The sequence below is a fragment of the Pseudorasbora parva genome, chromosome 7 (assembly GCF_024679245.1).
Source record: "Pseudorasbora parva isolate DD20220531a chromosome 7, ASM2467924v1, whole genome shotgun sequence".
NCBI classification, from domain to species: domain Eukaryota; kingdom Metazoa; phylum Chordata; class Actinopteri; order Cypriniformes; family Gobionidae; genus Pseudorasbora; species Pseudorasbora parva.
In genome coordinates, this window is record NC_090178.1 from 6,061,827 (window position 1) to 6,077,622 (window position 15,796).

General features: G+C 39.8%; 1 protein-coding gene across 5 annotated transcripts in view; it reads right to left on the reverse strand.

Annotated features, from left to right (window-relative positions):
- Positions 1-15,796, reverse strand: part of ubr5 (ubiquitin protein ligase E3 component n-recognin 5) — a 79,990-nt gene that overhangs the window by 6,140 nt on the left and 58,054 nt on the right. For 4 of the 5 annotated variants that reach the window (XM_067447858.1, XM_067447857.1, XM_067447855.1 and 1 more), the window contains 14 exons: positions 15,587-15,759; positions 14,597-14,710; positions 13,514-13,731; positions 13,317-13,437; positions 12,830-13,175; positions 12,604-12,691; positions 10,741-10,885; positions 10,521-10,651; positions 7,294-7,354; positions 6,932-7,110; positions 6,759-6,843; positions 5,396-5,551; positions 5,201-5,314; positions 3,035-3,179 (listed from right to left, as the gene is read on the reverse strand). In XM_067447858.1, the coding sequence (XP_067303959.1) occupies positions 3,035-3,179; positions 5,201-5,314; positions 5,396-5,551; positions 6,759-6,843; positions 6,932-7,110; positions 7,294-7,354; positions 10,521-10,651; positions 10,741-10,885; positions 12,604-12,691; positions 12,830-13,175; positions 13,317-13,437; positions 13,514-13,731; positions 14,597-14,710; positions 15,587-15,759 (2,076 nt within the window). The remainder of the gene's footprint in view (positions 1-3,034; positions 3,180-5,200; positions 5,315-5,395; positions 5,552-6,758; positions 6,844-6,931; positions 7,111-7,293; positions 7,355-10,520; positions 10,652-10,740; positions 10,886-12,603; positions 12,692-12,829; positions 13,176-13,316; positions 13,438-13,513; positions 13,732-14,596; positions 14,711-15,586; positions 15,760-15,796) is intronic. The other variant, XM_067447856.1, reaches the window with a different exon arrangement.

The following is a 15,796-nucleotide window of genomic DNA, read 5'->3' on the forward strand; positions in this document are numbered from 1 at the left end:
CATATCTCAGGGCCTTAGGTCTGCTTTAATGCTTACTCTGTGGCAGCCAAGAAACCACACCGTGAAATGGGCTGCTGGCACAATAGGTGGCTCAGTCCGTCCTATAGACCCTTTTTCAGTTAGTAAACATTGGCCTTTCCTCAATATGCGTACTTGTCTGTACTTGTGTTCTCGTGGATTTGTGAAACGTCATCAGTTGCTGCCCAAGTACTGTTCCAATTCAAAGTTCACATCTAGCCAAGCAGGCTACAGTTAAAATCCCTGGATGTGTCCTTGATCTGCCCCTTTTATCGAGGACACATTAAAAATACTGTTAATGTGTCAAAAAATGTAGCTTTAAGACTTTTTCAGGCGAGAATGTACTTGTTTAATGATTAAATATGTGGGTTTTTTATACAGCGATAGCATATTTTGCAATTTTATCTGGTGTTTTGTGAGTTCGATCAGCGGGTGCTCAGTGCTCGTTAACCTGCCGAGAGCAGCCTTTTCTCGGCTAGGCCTTCTGACGTCTGCCGCTGACTCTGATGTGGTTAAACATCAGATAACAGAAACATGAGAAAAGAGGCAGGGTTGTGTTTTATATTTCGTTTTGTTATAAATATACATACATAATCAAGGTATGAGTTGCCTGAACCACATTTGTGTGGCTATAATATATGTTTAAGTTTTTTAAGTTACGGAGAAAAGAGGCAGAGCGTTTTATGACATTTCGTTTTATTGTAGTCTAAAATATTGGTTTTTCTTTTATGTAAAGAAAAAGAGGCAGCTAGTTTTTTATGGCATATTTCGTTTTATTGTAGCCTAGAATAACATCCGGTTCTCAATACCAAGTATGCAAACTTTTGACTTGCGTCCGTGTAGGCTAATTCAGACTTGCCAAGTGTGACTGGAGAACAAACTCCCGAGGACGGCAGGATACAAGTCAAGTAGCCTGATCTGCTAACAGCAGCGTTCTTCATAGTGTCATTGAAAGTGTAGGCCTACAGGCTATGTATTTTAGGCTACAATAAAACGAAATATATGATAAAACATCACTCTGCCTCCTTTCATTTTCATTTAAAAAAATGACATTATAGCCACACAAATGTAGTGCAGACAATGCATTATCATCACTGCATGTATAACAAAATTAAATTAGTGTCAAACAAAGTTAGTGTTATCTACAACGGTTAAGTTAAATAGCCTTGAAATTAAAAAAAAAAACTTCACTCTGCCATAAGCCAAAACGATCTGTCAGGGAACAAATTATAGATCAATGAGACCAAAGATCACCTGTTAGATCTACACAAGACAAATTTATATCTCATGTTTAACCACCACAGAGACATAAGAGCCAGTGGCAAACATCAGAAGGTCTAGCCGAATGAAGGCTGCTGAGTAAAGGTCTGAAGTCTACACAAGTCACCTCTCGATGCATCCTTGATAAAAGGGGAGGATCAAGGACACATCCGGGGATTTGAACTGTACTTGGCTAGATGTGAACTTTGAATTGGAACAGGACTTGAACAGCGACTGATGACGAGTCACAATTGAGTTTGATGACGATTTCTCCCGTCCTCTAGAGTTTGTTCTCCCGAGTCCAACTTGGCAAGTTTGAACTACCAAGGACGCAAGTCACAAGTTCGCGTACTTGGTATTGAGAAACGGCCATTGACTTTTTTTGTGGGCGGAGCTTAGCTGGAGGCAGAACGATTGCCTTGCTTCACTAACGCTAGCCAGCAAGTTTTTTAAGGTGAGCTTGTTTTTAAACAATAACAGGAGTAATTGTATCTAAATATGTAAGGTCACTCTCTGTCCGTGACCAAGACTGTTATTTTAAAAAGTTAACTTTATGCAAGCAGCTGTTCTGGGTACTGTGTGATTTTGTAAATAGTGTGATTTTGTAAAAAAAAAAAAAAAACACTTTTAATAGCCACATGTTTATACTCGACACTTGTGCCGTTTTAAGGGGATATATGGCATTTTTTAAACGTATTTGCCGAAATGAGTAATGTTTATATATAGGTCTATTTAAAATAGCACAAATATTTGTAAAATTCACATTAAATATCTCAGTTTACTTCATGGTGAAAACATAAATGTGCATAGTTTATTTCCTTAGATGCCTATAACTGTGTGGTAAACGGACACGTACAAGTCCTAAAATGCAAAGATTTAAAAGTTGAGTTTTGTGCCATACGATCCGAAGTCCTGCCTTGCTAGCACCTGGCACGCTCACTCTAGTCCGCTCATTTTATTGCGTTTAACCACAGATGTTGTCGTTTTTTTGTCTGGCATTAGCAGCAGGTATGCTGTCAAAATTTCAATTTGGAGCCTGTACTCGTCAATTCTGGCACCTACAAACAAAAGATGATGACATTTTGAGCTCTGACTCTGTGCTGGTTTGTATTGGCTGCCTCCAGTTTTTTGTCTTTGTTCGGCATCCAGCCAACGCCGTGATGTAATTGTGACGTTGGCGCAAAATAGGTCTCGGCACGCTTTAATGGTTTCTCATGCACACACAAAAGTCTGCATTTGTTTTTTGTTTTTTTTTGTTTTTTGCAAAAGGTCCTTTTAGAGGGTCAGTAATACAGTGCCAAGAATATCCTGAGAAGAAACCAAATAAAAGTTTTTGCATAATGAAAAAATGCACTTTGTTTTTATTCAGTCGTGTTTAACGATCACTAAAGAATCACTAAACAGCTGCCATGAAAACACTTCTTGTATGATAAATTTAATTTAATCAAATTCATGTTTGTTATTATAGAAAATTAAACAAGGGCAATAGCCTGGAAATGCTAATATTTTTCCATACTCTGCTTTCTTTTTTCCATACTTTTCCAAACTGTGTAAGAACCCTGAGATTAGAGCGGTCAGACTGAAAGAGATTTTCAGACACGTGATTTGATTTCAAACCACATATGAATATAGCTCAAAAACGTGATTTCATGTGATTTTTTCCCCCATTCACATTTGCTAAATTATGATCGGATTCCAATTATGCATGCACATAAATTGTATTTGGGCTGATATGCTGAATGAGGCTTAAATGTACCTGATTCATCATTGAAAGAGGTGAAACTAATGAGCATCTGGACATTGACTTCTCCACAGCCGTTGACCAGCAGTCTAAAGTCCTCCGCCGTCAGGTCCTCCAGAGCATTCTTTGGAAGTACATCCAGAAGGCCCTTCCGCATGGCCTGCAAAACAACACCTTCACTTAACATCTGCGAATGGCTTTATTTTGGGCAGAATCTCAGCAAGAGCACAAATCTTTTGCGTTTCTATGTAGTTCTTTGCCATAAATGCAGTTTACATAACAATGTAGGAGCAATTCAAGACCGTTTTCCCATCCACTGTAAAATCAGCACTTATTTATTTAAAAAAAATTCCTTTAATCTAAATGGCATGAGACTTTTCCTACTCTTGCAATATCATTCTTCATTGCAATACAATTGCAAACAACTGTTATAAATCCTAAAGCAAAACACAGGAAAGAACTATAAAAGGGAGTGGAATTAGAAAATGAGCTAATGAGTGCTCCTCTGCAGCCATCTACTGGTTATAATGGCCATTTCATGTAAATTTGTGTTTGTTTTCCACCAGTTGACAGAAATACTCCACTAAAGCATGGCACATTTTCCATGTTATCTTCATGAATGAAAATAAGAAATGTAGATCTTTAAAGTTAATTTTAAACAAAATGTACAAATGTAAGTAAAAATAGCAGTGCTTAAAACATTACGTGTTAAAAAAAATAATAATTATATATGTTTTTTAAAGTGTCTATATACTTAATGAATACTAGCTGGTAGGGCTGTGACAAGAGCTCGTGCTACGAGATCTCACGAGACTAAAATGTGATGAGATTTCTTGTCGAGGTGATAAGCTGTCTTGCGTCATATTGTCATGACGTAGTGTGAGGGTTAAGTTAGATAACTAACTGGAACCCAATTTGCCTAGCCTAGAAATCTAGACGCACCCTAGCGGCAGCAAATTTAATCTGCCCGCAAGTGTCGTCTAGGAACTCTCAATACCCTTTCTGAGCTGTATCCCTCACAATCTGGACGGGCCAATCACATCATGTATAGAGTCGGTGGGCGGGGCCATAATGACGACGGCCGAGTTGCGTTTTTGTGCTTCTAGTAAACACAGAAACTGGCGAACGGCGGCGGTCTTTCGAATCAGCTTTGACTGCGATTCTGGAAGACTTGGAGTTAAGCTTTTCTCTGAGAAAAGAACAAAGAATGGCACTGAAGTCATTCTTAAAAAGGGAAGATGTGTTCGGAGTTTAGCCGACCGGATACGGTGAATGTTTAATCTGTCAGCGAGCTCTGCTTCACCTTCGTTGCTCTGGTTGGTGTAGCGCTATCCTATCGCGTGCAGAGGGAGTTTGAAAGACAACCGTTTATCCGCCCCTCGGATTGAGCTGTCAATGGTGAGTTTCCAGACCAAACATCTTGATGTGGGTCTGGCTTGTCAGGCTACAATTCGCCTACTTATACTACGACATACTAAAAGTATGTACTCTTTTTCTGAAGTACATATTAGGGCTGCACAATTTGGGGAAAATATATAATTGTGTGTATTCTTTAATGCAAAGTCTCTCCTCATTTGTTTGCAGTTTAAATATAATGGTGCATTTTAAAGTTAAAGTTCACAATACGGATAACTTTATCTGTGTTTGTAGTTCTAATCAAATCTAAGACTTGCGGAGGATTCGTTGCGCAACAATTGTCAGATAAATGTCTACTTTAAAATGCGTGTTCAGCACCCCCGCTCCATTTTCACAGAGTCCGCGTGATCACGACATTTAAAGTGAAAGTGAGCACGCATTTAAACGTGATTTCAATAGGCCTACATTACCACTGTTTGAAAGCGGCTCCCTAAAGCATTGTATACGAACAATTTATATATTAAAAAAAAATTCATAGGGGGCTGAGCCCCTCTAATATTGAAATCCTAAAATTGTCTCTGTATGCAACACTAAGGAATGTATGAATTGAAAACATGTTTGGCTTGAATGCAATGCAAGTCACTTTGGATAAAAGTGTCCACCAAATGCATACATGTAAATGTGCATGCAAAACCTGCAAGCTCCAAAATAAAGTCAAAATAAATAAAGTTTTATTTTCCAAAATGAAGCCAAAATAAAGGCCAGATTATCAAAACTCTTCGAGGCCAAAAAGTAGGGTCGAAGACTTAAATCATGTGCACTCACATGCAGAGGCTGTTCTGCCACCACCAGCATCCTGTGCTCTGCGTATCTCCTCACATACTCGTACACGTTCAGAGGAGTCACAGGCATGTTGACCCCACCAGCCAGGAGCTCCACCTGCAGATCCAGCGGAAAACATTTAGGTATGTGCAAACACTGAACCCTAATGCAAACTCAAAGGGGAAAGCTAGCCATTACCTGTCCTGCTCCTTCCTCTTTGCAGAGGTCAATAGCGAAGGCGAGGTCCATCGCCGCAAACACAGCCTCCGCCTCCTCGGTTAGAGAGTGCCGAATCAGTTGCCGCAAGCTCTCGTACATCACCGGGTCAAAGAAAGCGAAGTCGTGCCAGTTTACCTGCAGCACAAGAGAACATAAGCATCGGTATGACTGCTGGATTTTGCTGTTGCAGTTGTATGCACTTCTCAAAATGATAAAGAAATTAAAACTTTTCTTCTATGTTTTAATATTTTAAGTAAACTTATGCAGCAATTTGCACAAAACAAAAAAACAAAAACAAAAAACATTCGATTTAATTTAAAAGATGACGCAAAATGGTAATGTTTTATGACAGAATTCAAAACAGAATTTATGCACACAAAAAATATATGAAATTGTAAATTTATGAATTTAATTAATTAGCCACTTTGATTGTTAAAATGTAATTAAAATAATAAAACTGAAAAGATAAAACGATAAACAAGGAATATAGGAAAAAATTAGTTTTCCTATACCCAGGGACTTCACAGGGCCCTAACTCAGGGTGATATTAACCGGGAATACTTCCCATAACATCTGATGTACTCGTTACATCATAAAAAGAGTGGCTTCCACACTAATGTTAGTCTCTCTGTTTATCCCGAGGTTTACTGCAGTCGGCCGGATCCAGGCCGTGTCCGGATCAGATGGTGGACTTGCGTCTGGACATAACCAACACATTCTGGAGTGTCTGCAGCGACCATGTCCATTGGTGTCTCCTCTGAATTTGCCTCAACAGTACATCATCCTCAATAAACCTGTCTCTGGCGCAATACCCAGAAATTTTGAATATCCCAATCTAATATTTCTGACCTGTAAGGTGGCCTGAATAATAATCATACAATGTTTAATAATAGGCCAGAGGAGAACTGCCACCCCGACTGAGACTGGTTTCTCCCAAGGTTTATTTCTCTCCATCATGTCCTGGTGGAGTTTGGTTCCTTGCCACTGTCGCCTTTGGCTTGGCTTTCTTAGTTGGGGACACTAAAATTATGATCCAAGTTATTCAACTAAATATATAAATTAATAAATTCATTAATTAGGTCTTATTTAATTCTATAAACTAAAATACTGATCTGCCAACATTGTCGCTCTATGATAACTTATAACATCAATGTTTTCTCCAGAACGACTGTACAGCCAAATCACATTTTGTTGCAATATTGTCCTGTTTACATTAACACTGAAGCTGCTTTGAAACAATCATCATTGTAAAAGCGCTATATAAATAAAGTTGATTGATTGATTGATATCCTGAGGTTTAACCTGCCACTATTACAACAGCTATTAACCAGTAGATATTCACCTTCCTGCCGAGCAACACCTTTATGACGTGTCTGTTGAGTGTTATGGGGCAAAGTTCATTCTGTAACAGACATAACCCAAGTATCCTGGAAGCAGAAAAAAAGAATCAGGGTTATTAGTAGGAACTGGTGGTTCATTCTCACACAGTTGTTCAAGTGAACACGTGTCTCATACCTGCCAATGTTACGGAAGCAGTTGAGCCTGGCCTCAGTGTTCTTGCCTGGACGGGGTGAGTAAAAGCCCCTCTTGCCGGGTTGGTAAAAGAGAGGTGCATTATCATCCCCATCATCAGGGTCGTCAAGCTCCATGTCAACCACACTGCGGGTGGAACCGTGCCTCTTTCGGTTCTCCTGCTGGTGGAATATGGAAATTACAATTAAAAAACAGATCACAGGTGTAACATTTTTTTGTTATCTCCAAAGACCTATACATTTCAAATCATGCAGAATATGCATGCAAAAATGATATAGCACAAAAGGATATGAGTTGTAGCATGAACCTAATCTGATGCAAAGAGAGTTTTGGACACAACATACTTGTGCTTTTTCAGGAGTGTCGAGGAGGCCGAGGTCCAGTATGCTGTCAGCACCATTTTCCCTGTGCAAGAGAAAGAAGCTCATAAAATACTCCACTTTCAGTAAAAAAGGCTAGGTGTATTTCACAAAAACACAAGTCACCACAAAATCAAATGGCAAACAATTATTAAAGGTCCCATGGCATGAAATTGAAAAACATGAAAGGTTTTTCAACATTAATATGAGTTCCCCTAGCCTAAATGTTTTCCCCAAGTGGCTAGAAATTTTGATCGGTGTAAACCGAGTTCTGGCTGTCTTTCTCTGCCTTTGGGAAAATGAGAGCCCACACGAGCTGATAATGAATTCTCCTGTTATGATGTCATCAGGAAAGGTTTCCTCCCCTTCCTCTGCTTTGCCCGCCCAGAAAATTAGAAGAGAATGGATTCAGTTTATTGGTCACGATGTCAGCTCAGGCTTATATGGATTCAACAGCACCGCCACAAACAGTGAGTAACAATGTTCATTAATGCCTGATCTGGGATCAGTGAGTTCTGATGTGTAGCTAATCATTCAAGTTCACACAGACTTTCTTTCTAAATCGTTCAATACTGTCAGTCTAAACAGAAAGACTAAATTGAGTTTCTAAGGGAACAAAGCGAGATGGCCACAGTTGGCCACAAACTCGAACAGTGGGTTGTTGAACAGAGCAGCAAGAATAAATGTCTCTACAGTCACTATTCAAATGAAGGCAACAGCGCTAGCACGGGACATGAACATATATGAATTTCGAGGCGGTCCTTCTTGGTACTTTCTTTTATGAAAAGACGTAATCTCTCCATCCGCACATGAACCACCGTCTCGCAGCAACTGCCAAAAGATTACCAAGAAAAGCTGGTCACTTTCCGCGAATACTGCAAAAAGAAGATCACTGAAAAGAAGATCCGGCCAGAGCACATCACCAACATGGACATGGTTCCACTCACCTTTGATATTCCCGTGAACCGCACTGTGGAGAAAACGGGGACCAGTACGGTGTCTGTACGCACCACAGGGAATGAGAAGTCATCCTTCACTGTAGTTCTCGCCTGCCAGGCTAATGGCCAGAAACTTCCACCCATGGTTATTTTCAAGAGGAAGACCTTGCCAAAAGAAAACTTTCCAGCCGGCGTCGTCATCAAAGCTAATCCGAAGGGATGGATGGATGAGGAAAAGATGAGTGAGTGGCTGAGAGAAATTTACGCCAAGAGACAGGGTGGCTTTTTCCACACAGCTCCACCCCTATTGATCTACGACTCCATGCGTGCCCATATCGCCGATGCTGTCAAAAAACAAGTAAAGCAAACTAATTCTGAGCTTGCCGTCATTCCGGGTGGATTAACTAAAGAACCCCAGCCGCTAGATATTGGTGTCAACAGGGCGTTCAAAGCTAGACTGCGAGCTGCGTGGAAGCAGTGGATGACAGAAGGTGAGAACACGGTCACCAAGACGGGGAGACAGCGCCGGGCGACTTACGCCACTATCTGCCAATGGATTGGGATGCCTAGGCTGATATATCAGTCTCAATGGAGATCCGAGCTTTCACAAAGGCAGGAATAATCTCTGAACTGCCAGGCAACAGCAGCGACACTGACTCGGATAATGATGAGAGGGAGCCGGGCAGGTTTGGATGCCGTAGTCATCCAACTGTTCAATTCGGACACTGAAGAAGAAGAATTCGAGGGATTCGTGGACGGGGAATGAACTGAAAAGTGAGTTTTACGTGTTATACGTAACTGAACAAAATTTTCACAAACGTTTGATTTAGTGGTATCAGACGGTTTCTTACGTGTTTATTGAATTAGGGAAAAGTTTCCCTCCACATTTGGGAGAAGAATGAGCGAAATGAAAAAGTGAGCTTTATGTGTTATACGTAACTGAACAATGTTGAGTTATGTACTGTTTGAATTTGTAGTATCAGACCGTTTCTTTTACTACGCGTTTACTGAATTGGGGAAAAGTTCCCCTCCACGTTTGGGAGAAGAGTGAGCAAGGCTGGGAGATATTGTTAATATGCACATCAACATTTGAACGAGTGAACTGAGCTGTCAGAACGCTTAATAAAGTTTGACTTTATCTGACTGTTTTGTTGACATTCCCTTTAGCACAGCTCCATACTAGTGGATGCATAACGCAAACCCAGTCAAATGTTTGACTACAGTATCTTCTACTCTATGCACCTTATAATCCGGTGCACCCTATATGTGAAATTCATAAAATCAGCTGGCTGTTCTGCATTTTGTAACTAGCTTATATGCGACGTCCGAATGTCACCACGCAGCCAGTTTTTGAACATGAGCGGCAAATCACTAAAACAGAGAGGAAGCAAATATGGATGAGAGGGAGATCCAACCAGCCCCGTCTTCACTTAAAGCTAAAGTTTGGCATCATTTCGGTTTTTACTGAATGCCTGGAAGCACTGCGCTGGACATGACACACACAGTGTGCAAGCTTTGCAAAATGAAGACCAAGTACTTCGGCAGCACAACAAATGCGCGGGCTCATATTACTAGGCATCACCCGGAGCTCAGCGACACAGAGCAGAGTCAGCCGCCAGCTCCAGACCAACGCACACTGCAGTTTCACGAAACTTCCTGCCAACTCTGAGAGGGCAAAACAAATTATTTAAAAAACTATTTTTCATTTTGAAGGAAGCACTATTTTCATAACTTATGATATTTGTGGTAAACTGCAACTTTCCTGGGAAATACAACTTTCCTTTATTTTTGTTCCAACTTATTTTATAGCTAGCTACTAATGAGAAGCAATTGAGAACCAGACAATGTTTTTGATAAAAGGCACTTTGCTGAGAATTGAACTTAATAAATGTGAAAAAGACACTTTAATGTCTTCGTTTGTTATTCTGTATAGCAAAGCAGATGAGAGTAGATCATGATCAGAAACCCGGTTAAAATCATTATTGATAAAATCGAATCGTTTTGAATCAAAAATCATTTTGAATCGAATCCTGGCCTCAATAATCGGAATCAAATTGAATCGTGAGATGGTAAAAGATTCCCACCCCTAAAATTTAGTTCTCTTTCGGTGCTTATTGCGCTTTAGCGGTTTAAAATCACTTGTTTCAAAACTGCAACTCTTGTAAACGATAAGCTTTTGTGACCATGCAGCATAGCAATGTCATGTGAACGCCTGAGACAATACTCTTAAATCTCTACAAACACATTCTTGACAGGAGTCGCTAGATTATTCACCTTCCGTGAGTTATGAGGAGCTCCATGGCCTCTTCCACACGAGCTCTGAGTGAGTCTTCACTGGCCAGAAGCAGCAGCAGCTGAGCAGGAGAGAGTTCCAACAGCATCCCAGTGATTTTACTGGCAAATGCCTGTAGAGAAAAGCACACCACATGAATGCACATCACACTAAATCATCTTTTTAAAAGGCACATTTGCTGATCGTTGTTCTAGTTTGTACCGGCTGCATGGCGTGCACTCGCGGATACAGTCTTTCTCCAAGAGCCTGTCTGTGAGCCGGCAATGGCTCCGGTTCATCACTGGGGTTCCCTTCTGATGCGGGTCTGAATGGCCGTGTGTCAATTGACAGCTGTCTCCTCGAGTCCCTGCAAACCAATAAATATAAATTTAACGTAAAAAATAAACAAAAAACAAAACATGTTTTATATGTCATTTTAACTTATTAAACAGTTTTTTTTTATTTTAGGAATTCGCCAATCATGACTTTTTATGGCAGACAGTCGATTTTTTACAAATAAGTGGGCCAATTATGCTATTAGTTGTAGATTTTTTTCTTTAAAGGGGTGGTTGAATGCGATTTCATTTTTTTAACTTTAGTTAGTGTGTAATGTTGCTGCTTGAGCATAAACAGTATCTGCAAAGTTACAGCGCTGAAAGTTCAATGCAAGCAGAGTTATTGTCCTTTAAATTTATAGCAGTTTATTGCCTACAAAAACAGCCGGTTTGGACTACAACAAGCTTCTTCCTGGTTTGGTGACATTATAAACCCTCGCTAGTCACCGCAGATGTGACTTCTGCCTGTAATGGGAAGGGGCGTGCCGTTTCCAGACAACATGTGCTTGGCACTTCAGCCAATAAAAATACAGGAAACTACATTTGGCCATCTAACCCATCTAAGACCATTGCGTTTTTCGGAGGGATGGGCTTCATAGAAGCAGGAAGCAAACGAGCCGTTTAAAGGACAGAGGAGACAGCGGTGTGGAATAAAGGTATAATATAAGAAAAATACGGCATTTCTTTAAAAAAAAGAAGTATTAAAGGTGCACTATGCAACTTTCCGTCCACTGGAGGGGGCCTATTCAAAACAAATGCGTAGTTTGATGACGCAAAGTGTGAACGCAGCATCTTGGGAGATGTGGTCTTCTCATCACAGCCGGTGGAAAATAGGACTCGGGCAGAAATCACGTTCATGCATGCGGTTATTAACGTTACTGTAGTCTTAAGCAGCGCAGGACCGAGTGTTGGGGAGCTGAGCACAGCTGCTGGAGCGATTGTTAAACAAATACCCGCCTCGCGAATACCGGGACTTTTATTATGACGGGACAGGACACAGTCGCCGGGCGCCTGCACAGATCCGCTCTTCCGGTTATGATTAAGAGGTAATGCAGCTCTGTTTATCATATTAGATACATTTAAGTATGTTTAAAACGATGTTATGACGTCACTCCGTGCGTTCACTTGTTCACACTGCTAAGAGTAAAGCGCTTCTGCCAAGTAAAAGCCGAAACCGAGGGTAGCGCAGATATGACGCAATTGACAGGCGACTCCCTCAAATGCAATGCTGAAACGTCCCTGTCCTTAGTTAAAATAGCAATTTTCTCACAATTTACAAATAGTTGGAAACATCTGGGATACTGTAGGTACTCAACTGAACAAAATATATAACACCGGCCTAGTGGTTTTTGGATATTTTACTGCAAAAAAACTACATAGTGCACCTTTAAGACATGTTATACTGCGCCCTATAAACAACCCAGCCTAGAAAAAAAACACGGAACCACCCCTTTACGCAAATTGATTTGTTGTTTATCTGCTCTATAACAGCCCAAATTGGCCTTAAATAAGAGACCACTGCATTTTCAGAATAATGACCCAAAAAAGATGCTACAAACATGTAGCACGGGCAGTTGTTTTAGATTTAAAATTTTGCTACATTATTATGAAATAATTATGAAATTATGCTACATAAAACATACCAAAAGCAAACAACAGATGTCCATTAAATTAATTATAATGCTTTAACTTATTTTTCAAGAAAATACATCAAGAATATTTCATATTTATGGCTAATATCTAAATTCACCTGTCACGGTCTCGTCTGGATGCAGCTCTCAGTCCTCCGCTCCTCCTCTCGCGCTCACGGTCTCGGTTCCTCAGCCGTTGCATAAGATCTGCGAACACACACAGAAAACCTGAGTATTTATCCTTGAAAAAAATTCCAAAAAAACACAAAGTACTAACGAAAAACATTCACCATTCCATAAAATGGGATCAAAGAAAATAAATACCAGAAATAAATGTATACATACTGCTAGCCTGCATTCCCTTGCTGACACTCTGTACACAGTCCAAATTGGGCAGCTTGTCATTGGACAGGAAAGCCTGTGCAATAGCCGTATAAAAGCTACGTGCCACTCCGCTGCCCTCTCCTGGTTCATCCTTGAAAGTCACTTTTACACGATGCACAGCCATGGGCGTAGTGGTGCAGCGACGGCCAAAGTGAGCATTAAGTTGTCGCATAGTCTGCTGAATGAGCTGCTCTCGGTCACGGTCCACCTCCAGGGCCAGATCACGTGACTGCAGGTTCCTCAGCTTTTCCATCTCACGCCGAAACTTGGACTCCTTCACCTCAAAACCACCCAGTTCAGTCAGGATCTTTAACGTTCAGAGCAAAGTAGATGTTTAGAAAAACTTTTTGATTCTCTAGTTTATTGAACAACTATTTTGATAATCGATTAATCTGATTAATCTATTGTTTTCTGTCAAAATAATCTGCTAAAAATGAGCTGTGCTTACAGATCCCGGTTCTGCACCCACATCCTCCATGAAGACACGACCAAACAGCTCCAAAGAAAGCCGCCAGCGGCCCAGCAGCATGTCGTGAGAGATCACCATCCCCATAAAACTACAGTGTGGACTGGAGGAAACAAACAATACATCATTAGTCACATCACTCACAACTCTTAAATTAATCTATAAACGTTATTACTTACATAAATGTGGGAAGGGGTGGGCCATCGCTCTCTGTCAAACCAATCTCTGCAAGGAGGCTGCTCTTTAACTGGGCCGCAAGATCATGGGGTGAAGGGCCTGGTTTAGATGCATCCATATCCTGCTCAGCAGTCGCCTGCTCCTCGCTACCCCTCTGCCGAGACTCCATACTCATCACGTTCTTCATGTTTGCCGAATACGACATCTTTGTGGGTAGAATCTGGGATGAGAATTACCCATAATACAAATATTGTAAAAATATTGCTCTATTGCTCATTGTTGAGACCTGATCAGAGAAGCATTTTGACCGCATTTGGAAATTAGTTAACATCAGTTTGTTTAAATTGGGGCTGTCAAGTGTTTACTTTTTTTAAAGTAATTGCATGGTGCCAATTAAACGCAAATTAACTGCATATCAAATTTGGCTGAGAAATTAACCCCTAAAGATAGTCATTATTGTGTTAAATGAGAAAAGCATCAAATAAAAATTACTAAAATAATTTATTACACAAACTTTTAGGCTATAACATACAAAAAGCATTTATTTTTTATTTTTTATGTTCCATTAAAAGAAATGACATGAAAGTGAGCAAACGTAAATTAAATAAAAATATTTTAACGTCTTGGGCAAATTATCCCAAATATATATATATATACATTTTATTTACATTTTTCTGAAATTATACTCTAAATAAAAAACTAAAACTGCCAGCAGGTGTTTACGTAGGTCTGGGATGGGTGCATTAAATAATTTTAACACATTATATTTCTATAACTAATTAGTTAAAGTGTGTGTGTGTGTGTTTACTTATTTCAATTAAAAACATTTTTTTAAAATATCTGTATTTATTTAAAATTAGAATAAAGTAAATAACAGAATAAAACCAAAAAGACAAAACTAAAACAGAATTAAAATATAAATGAATATGGGAGTTTCAGGGTGAATTTAGCTTGAGATTGCACAAACCATTCTCAAGTTTAAAAACACAGACAGTAAACTTACAGAAATATCTAAAATCAGTTTTTAAATTTTTTTTAAATCTTTTTTTAAATTCAGTATCATGAAAAGTATGTGACCATATTACCTGCAAGCAATTCATGTCCACAGTCAGATCCGTGAGACCCTTACTGGCCATGTACGAGGATGAATAGAGACCCTGACTTGGTCTTCCAAACAAGTCCTCCTTTCTGGCATTGGGCTGTGAGATGAAGAGGAAAAACAGCAGTGTTAAACTCAACCATCTGCACTGACATAAAAAAAAAAGCAGTCCTTCAAGGATTTTGTGTGATTTTTGCAATCAAAATGAAAAATGTCGGGGTGGTAATTTCCAAAATTATGCGAAAAATTTTGACTTTTTTTTTTTTTAATTTTCATAATTAGGATACAACATTTACCTTATTATGTATTATTTTAGATACACAATAGTCATACAAAACAATAGAACAAACAAAATGCACAAATCTTGTTTATTTTGGTATCTTCCTAGCTTTAACAGGGCTCTATGCTAACATTTTTCTTGAGGAGCACTTGTGCTCCTAATAAAAAATATTTAGGAGCACAGTCAAAAATTCAGAGGCACATTATGATCAATAACACGCATTCCAATTATAACTTTCTTATTACCGGACGATCCTCGTAAGGGATATACCCGTAAATTCAAGCTTCGCCTTTCGCGTTTTATCACTCGATGGCACTCATGGATGAGGTTGAACTGGAAGCCATGTTAATCTTGGACTAATCGGCCACCGTAGGAGTTAAAACGAAATTGAGAGGAACAGAAACTAATATTCACTGGATGGTCATATACCTTTTCACCGCTAGATGGGGGAAAATATCACAGTGTAGCTTTAAATAAATTAGAGAGAGTTAAATTAGATAATATTGATTTTTTGTGAGTCAAAAAACATTTTTGTGATCATTTTGTGGTGAAATGACAAATTTGCAGGATCGTAAAAATGTTGGATATTCTGCTGATTTTGCGTTGTATTCAGTAATCGTGGAATCGGGAAAAACTTGAGGGACTTACAAACCACCTCTAATAGTAGTGACCATGCAGTTATAGGGCATCACAGACCTGCAGGAGATGCGGCTGGTCAGCCAAAGGAATGGCCTCAGCTAGAGGTACTTCAAAAGGATTAGGAGGGATGCATCCCAGGAAGGTCATGGAGTCAGAGCGACGGAAAAACGGATGGTGCTGTCCGGTCTCAGCAGGTACCGGCTCCTCATCCTTATCCTGCAGGGTGGAGCCTGTGCAGTCAAGAGTAACAAAGCAGTTTGATTGGAC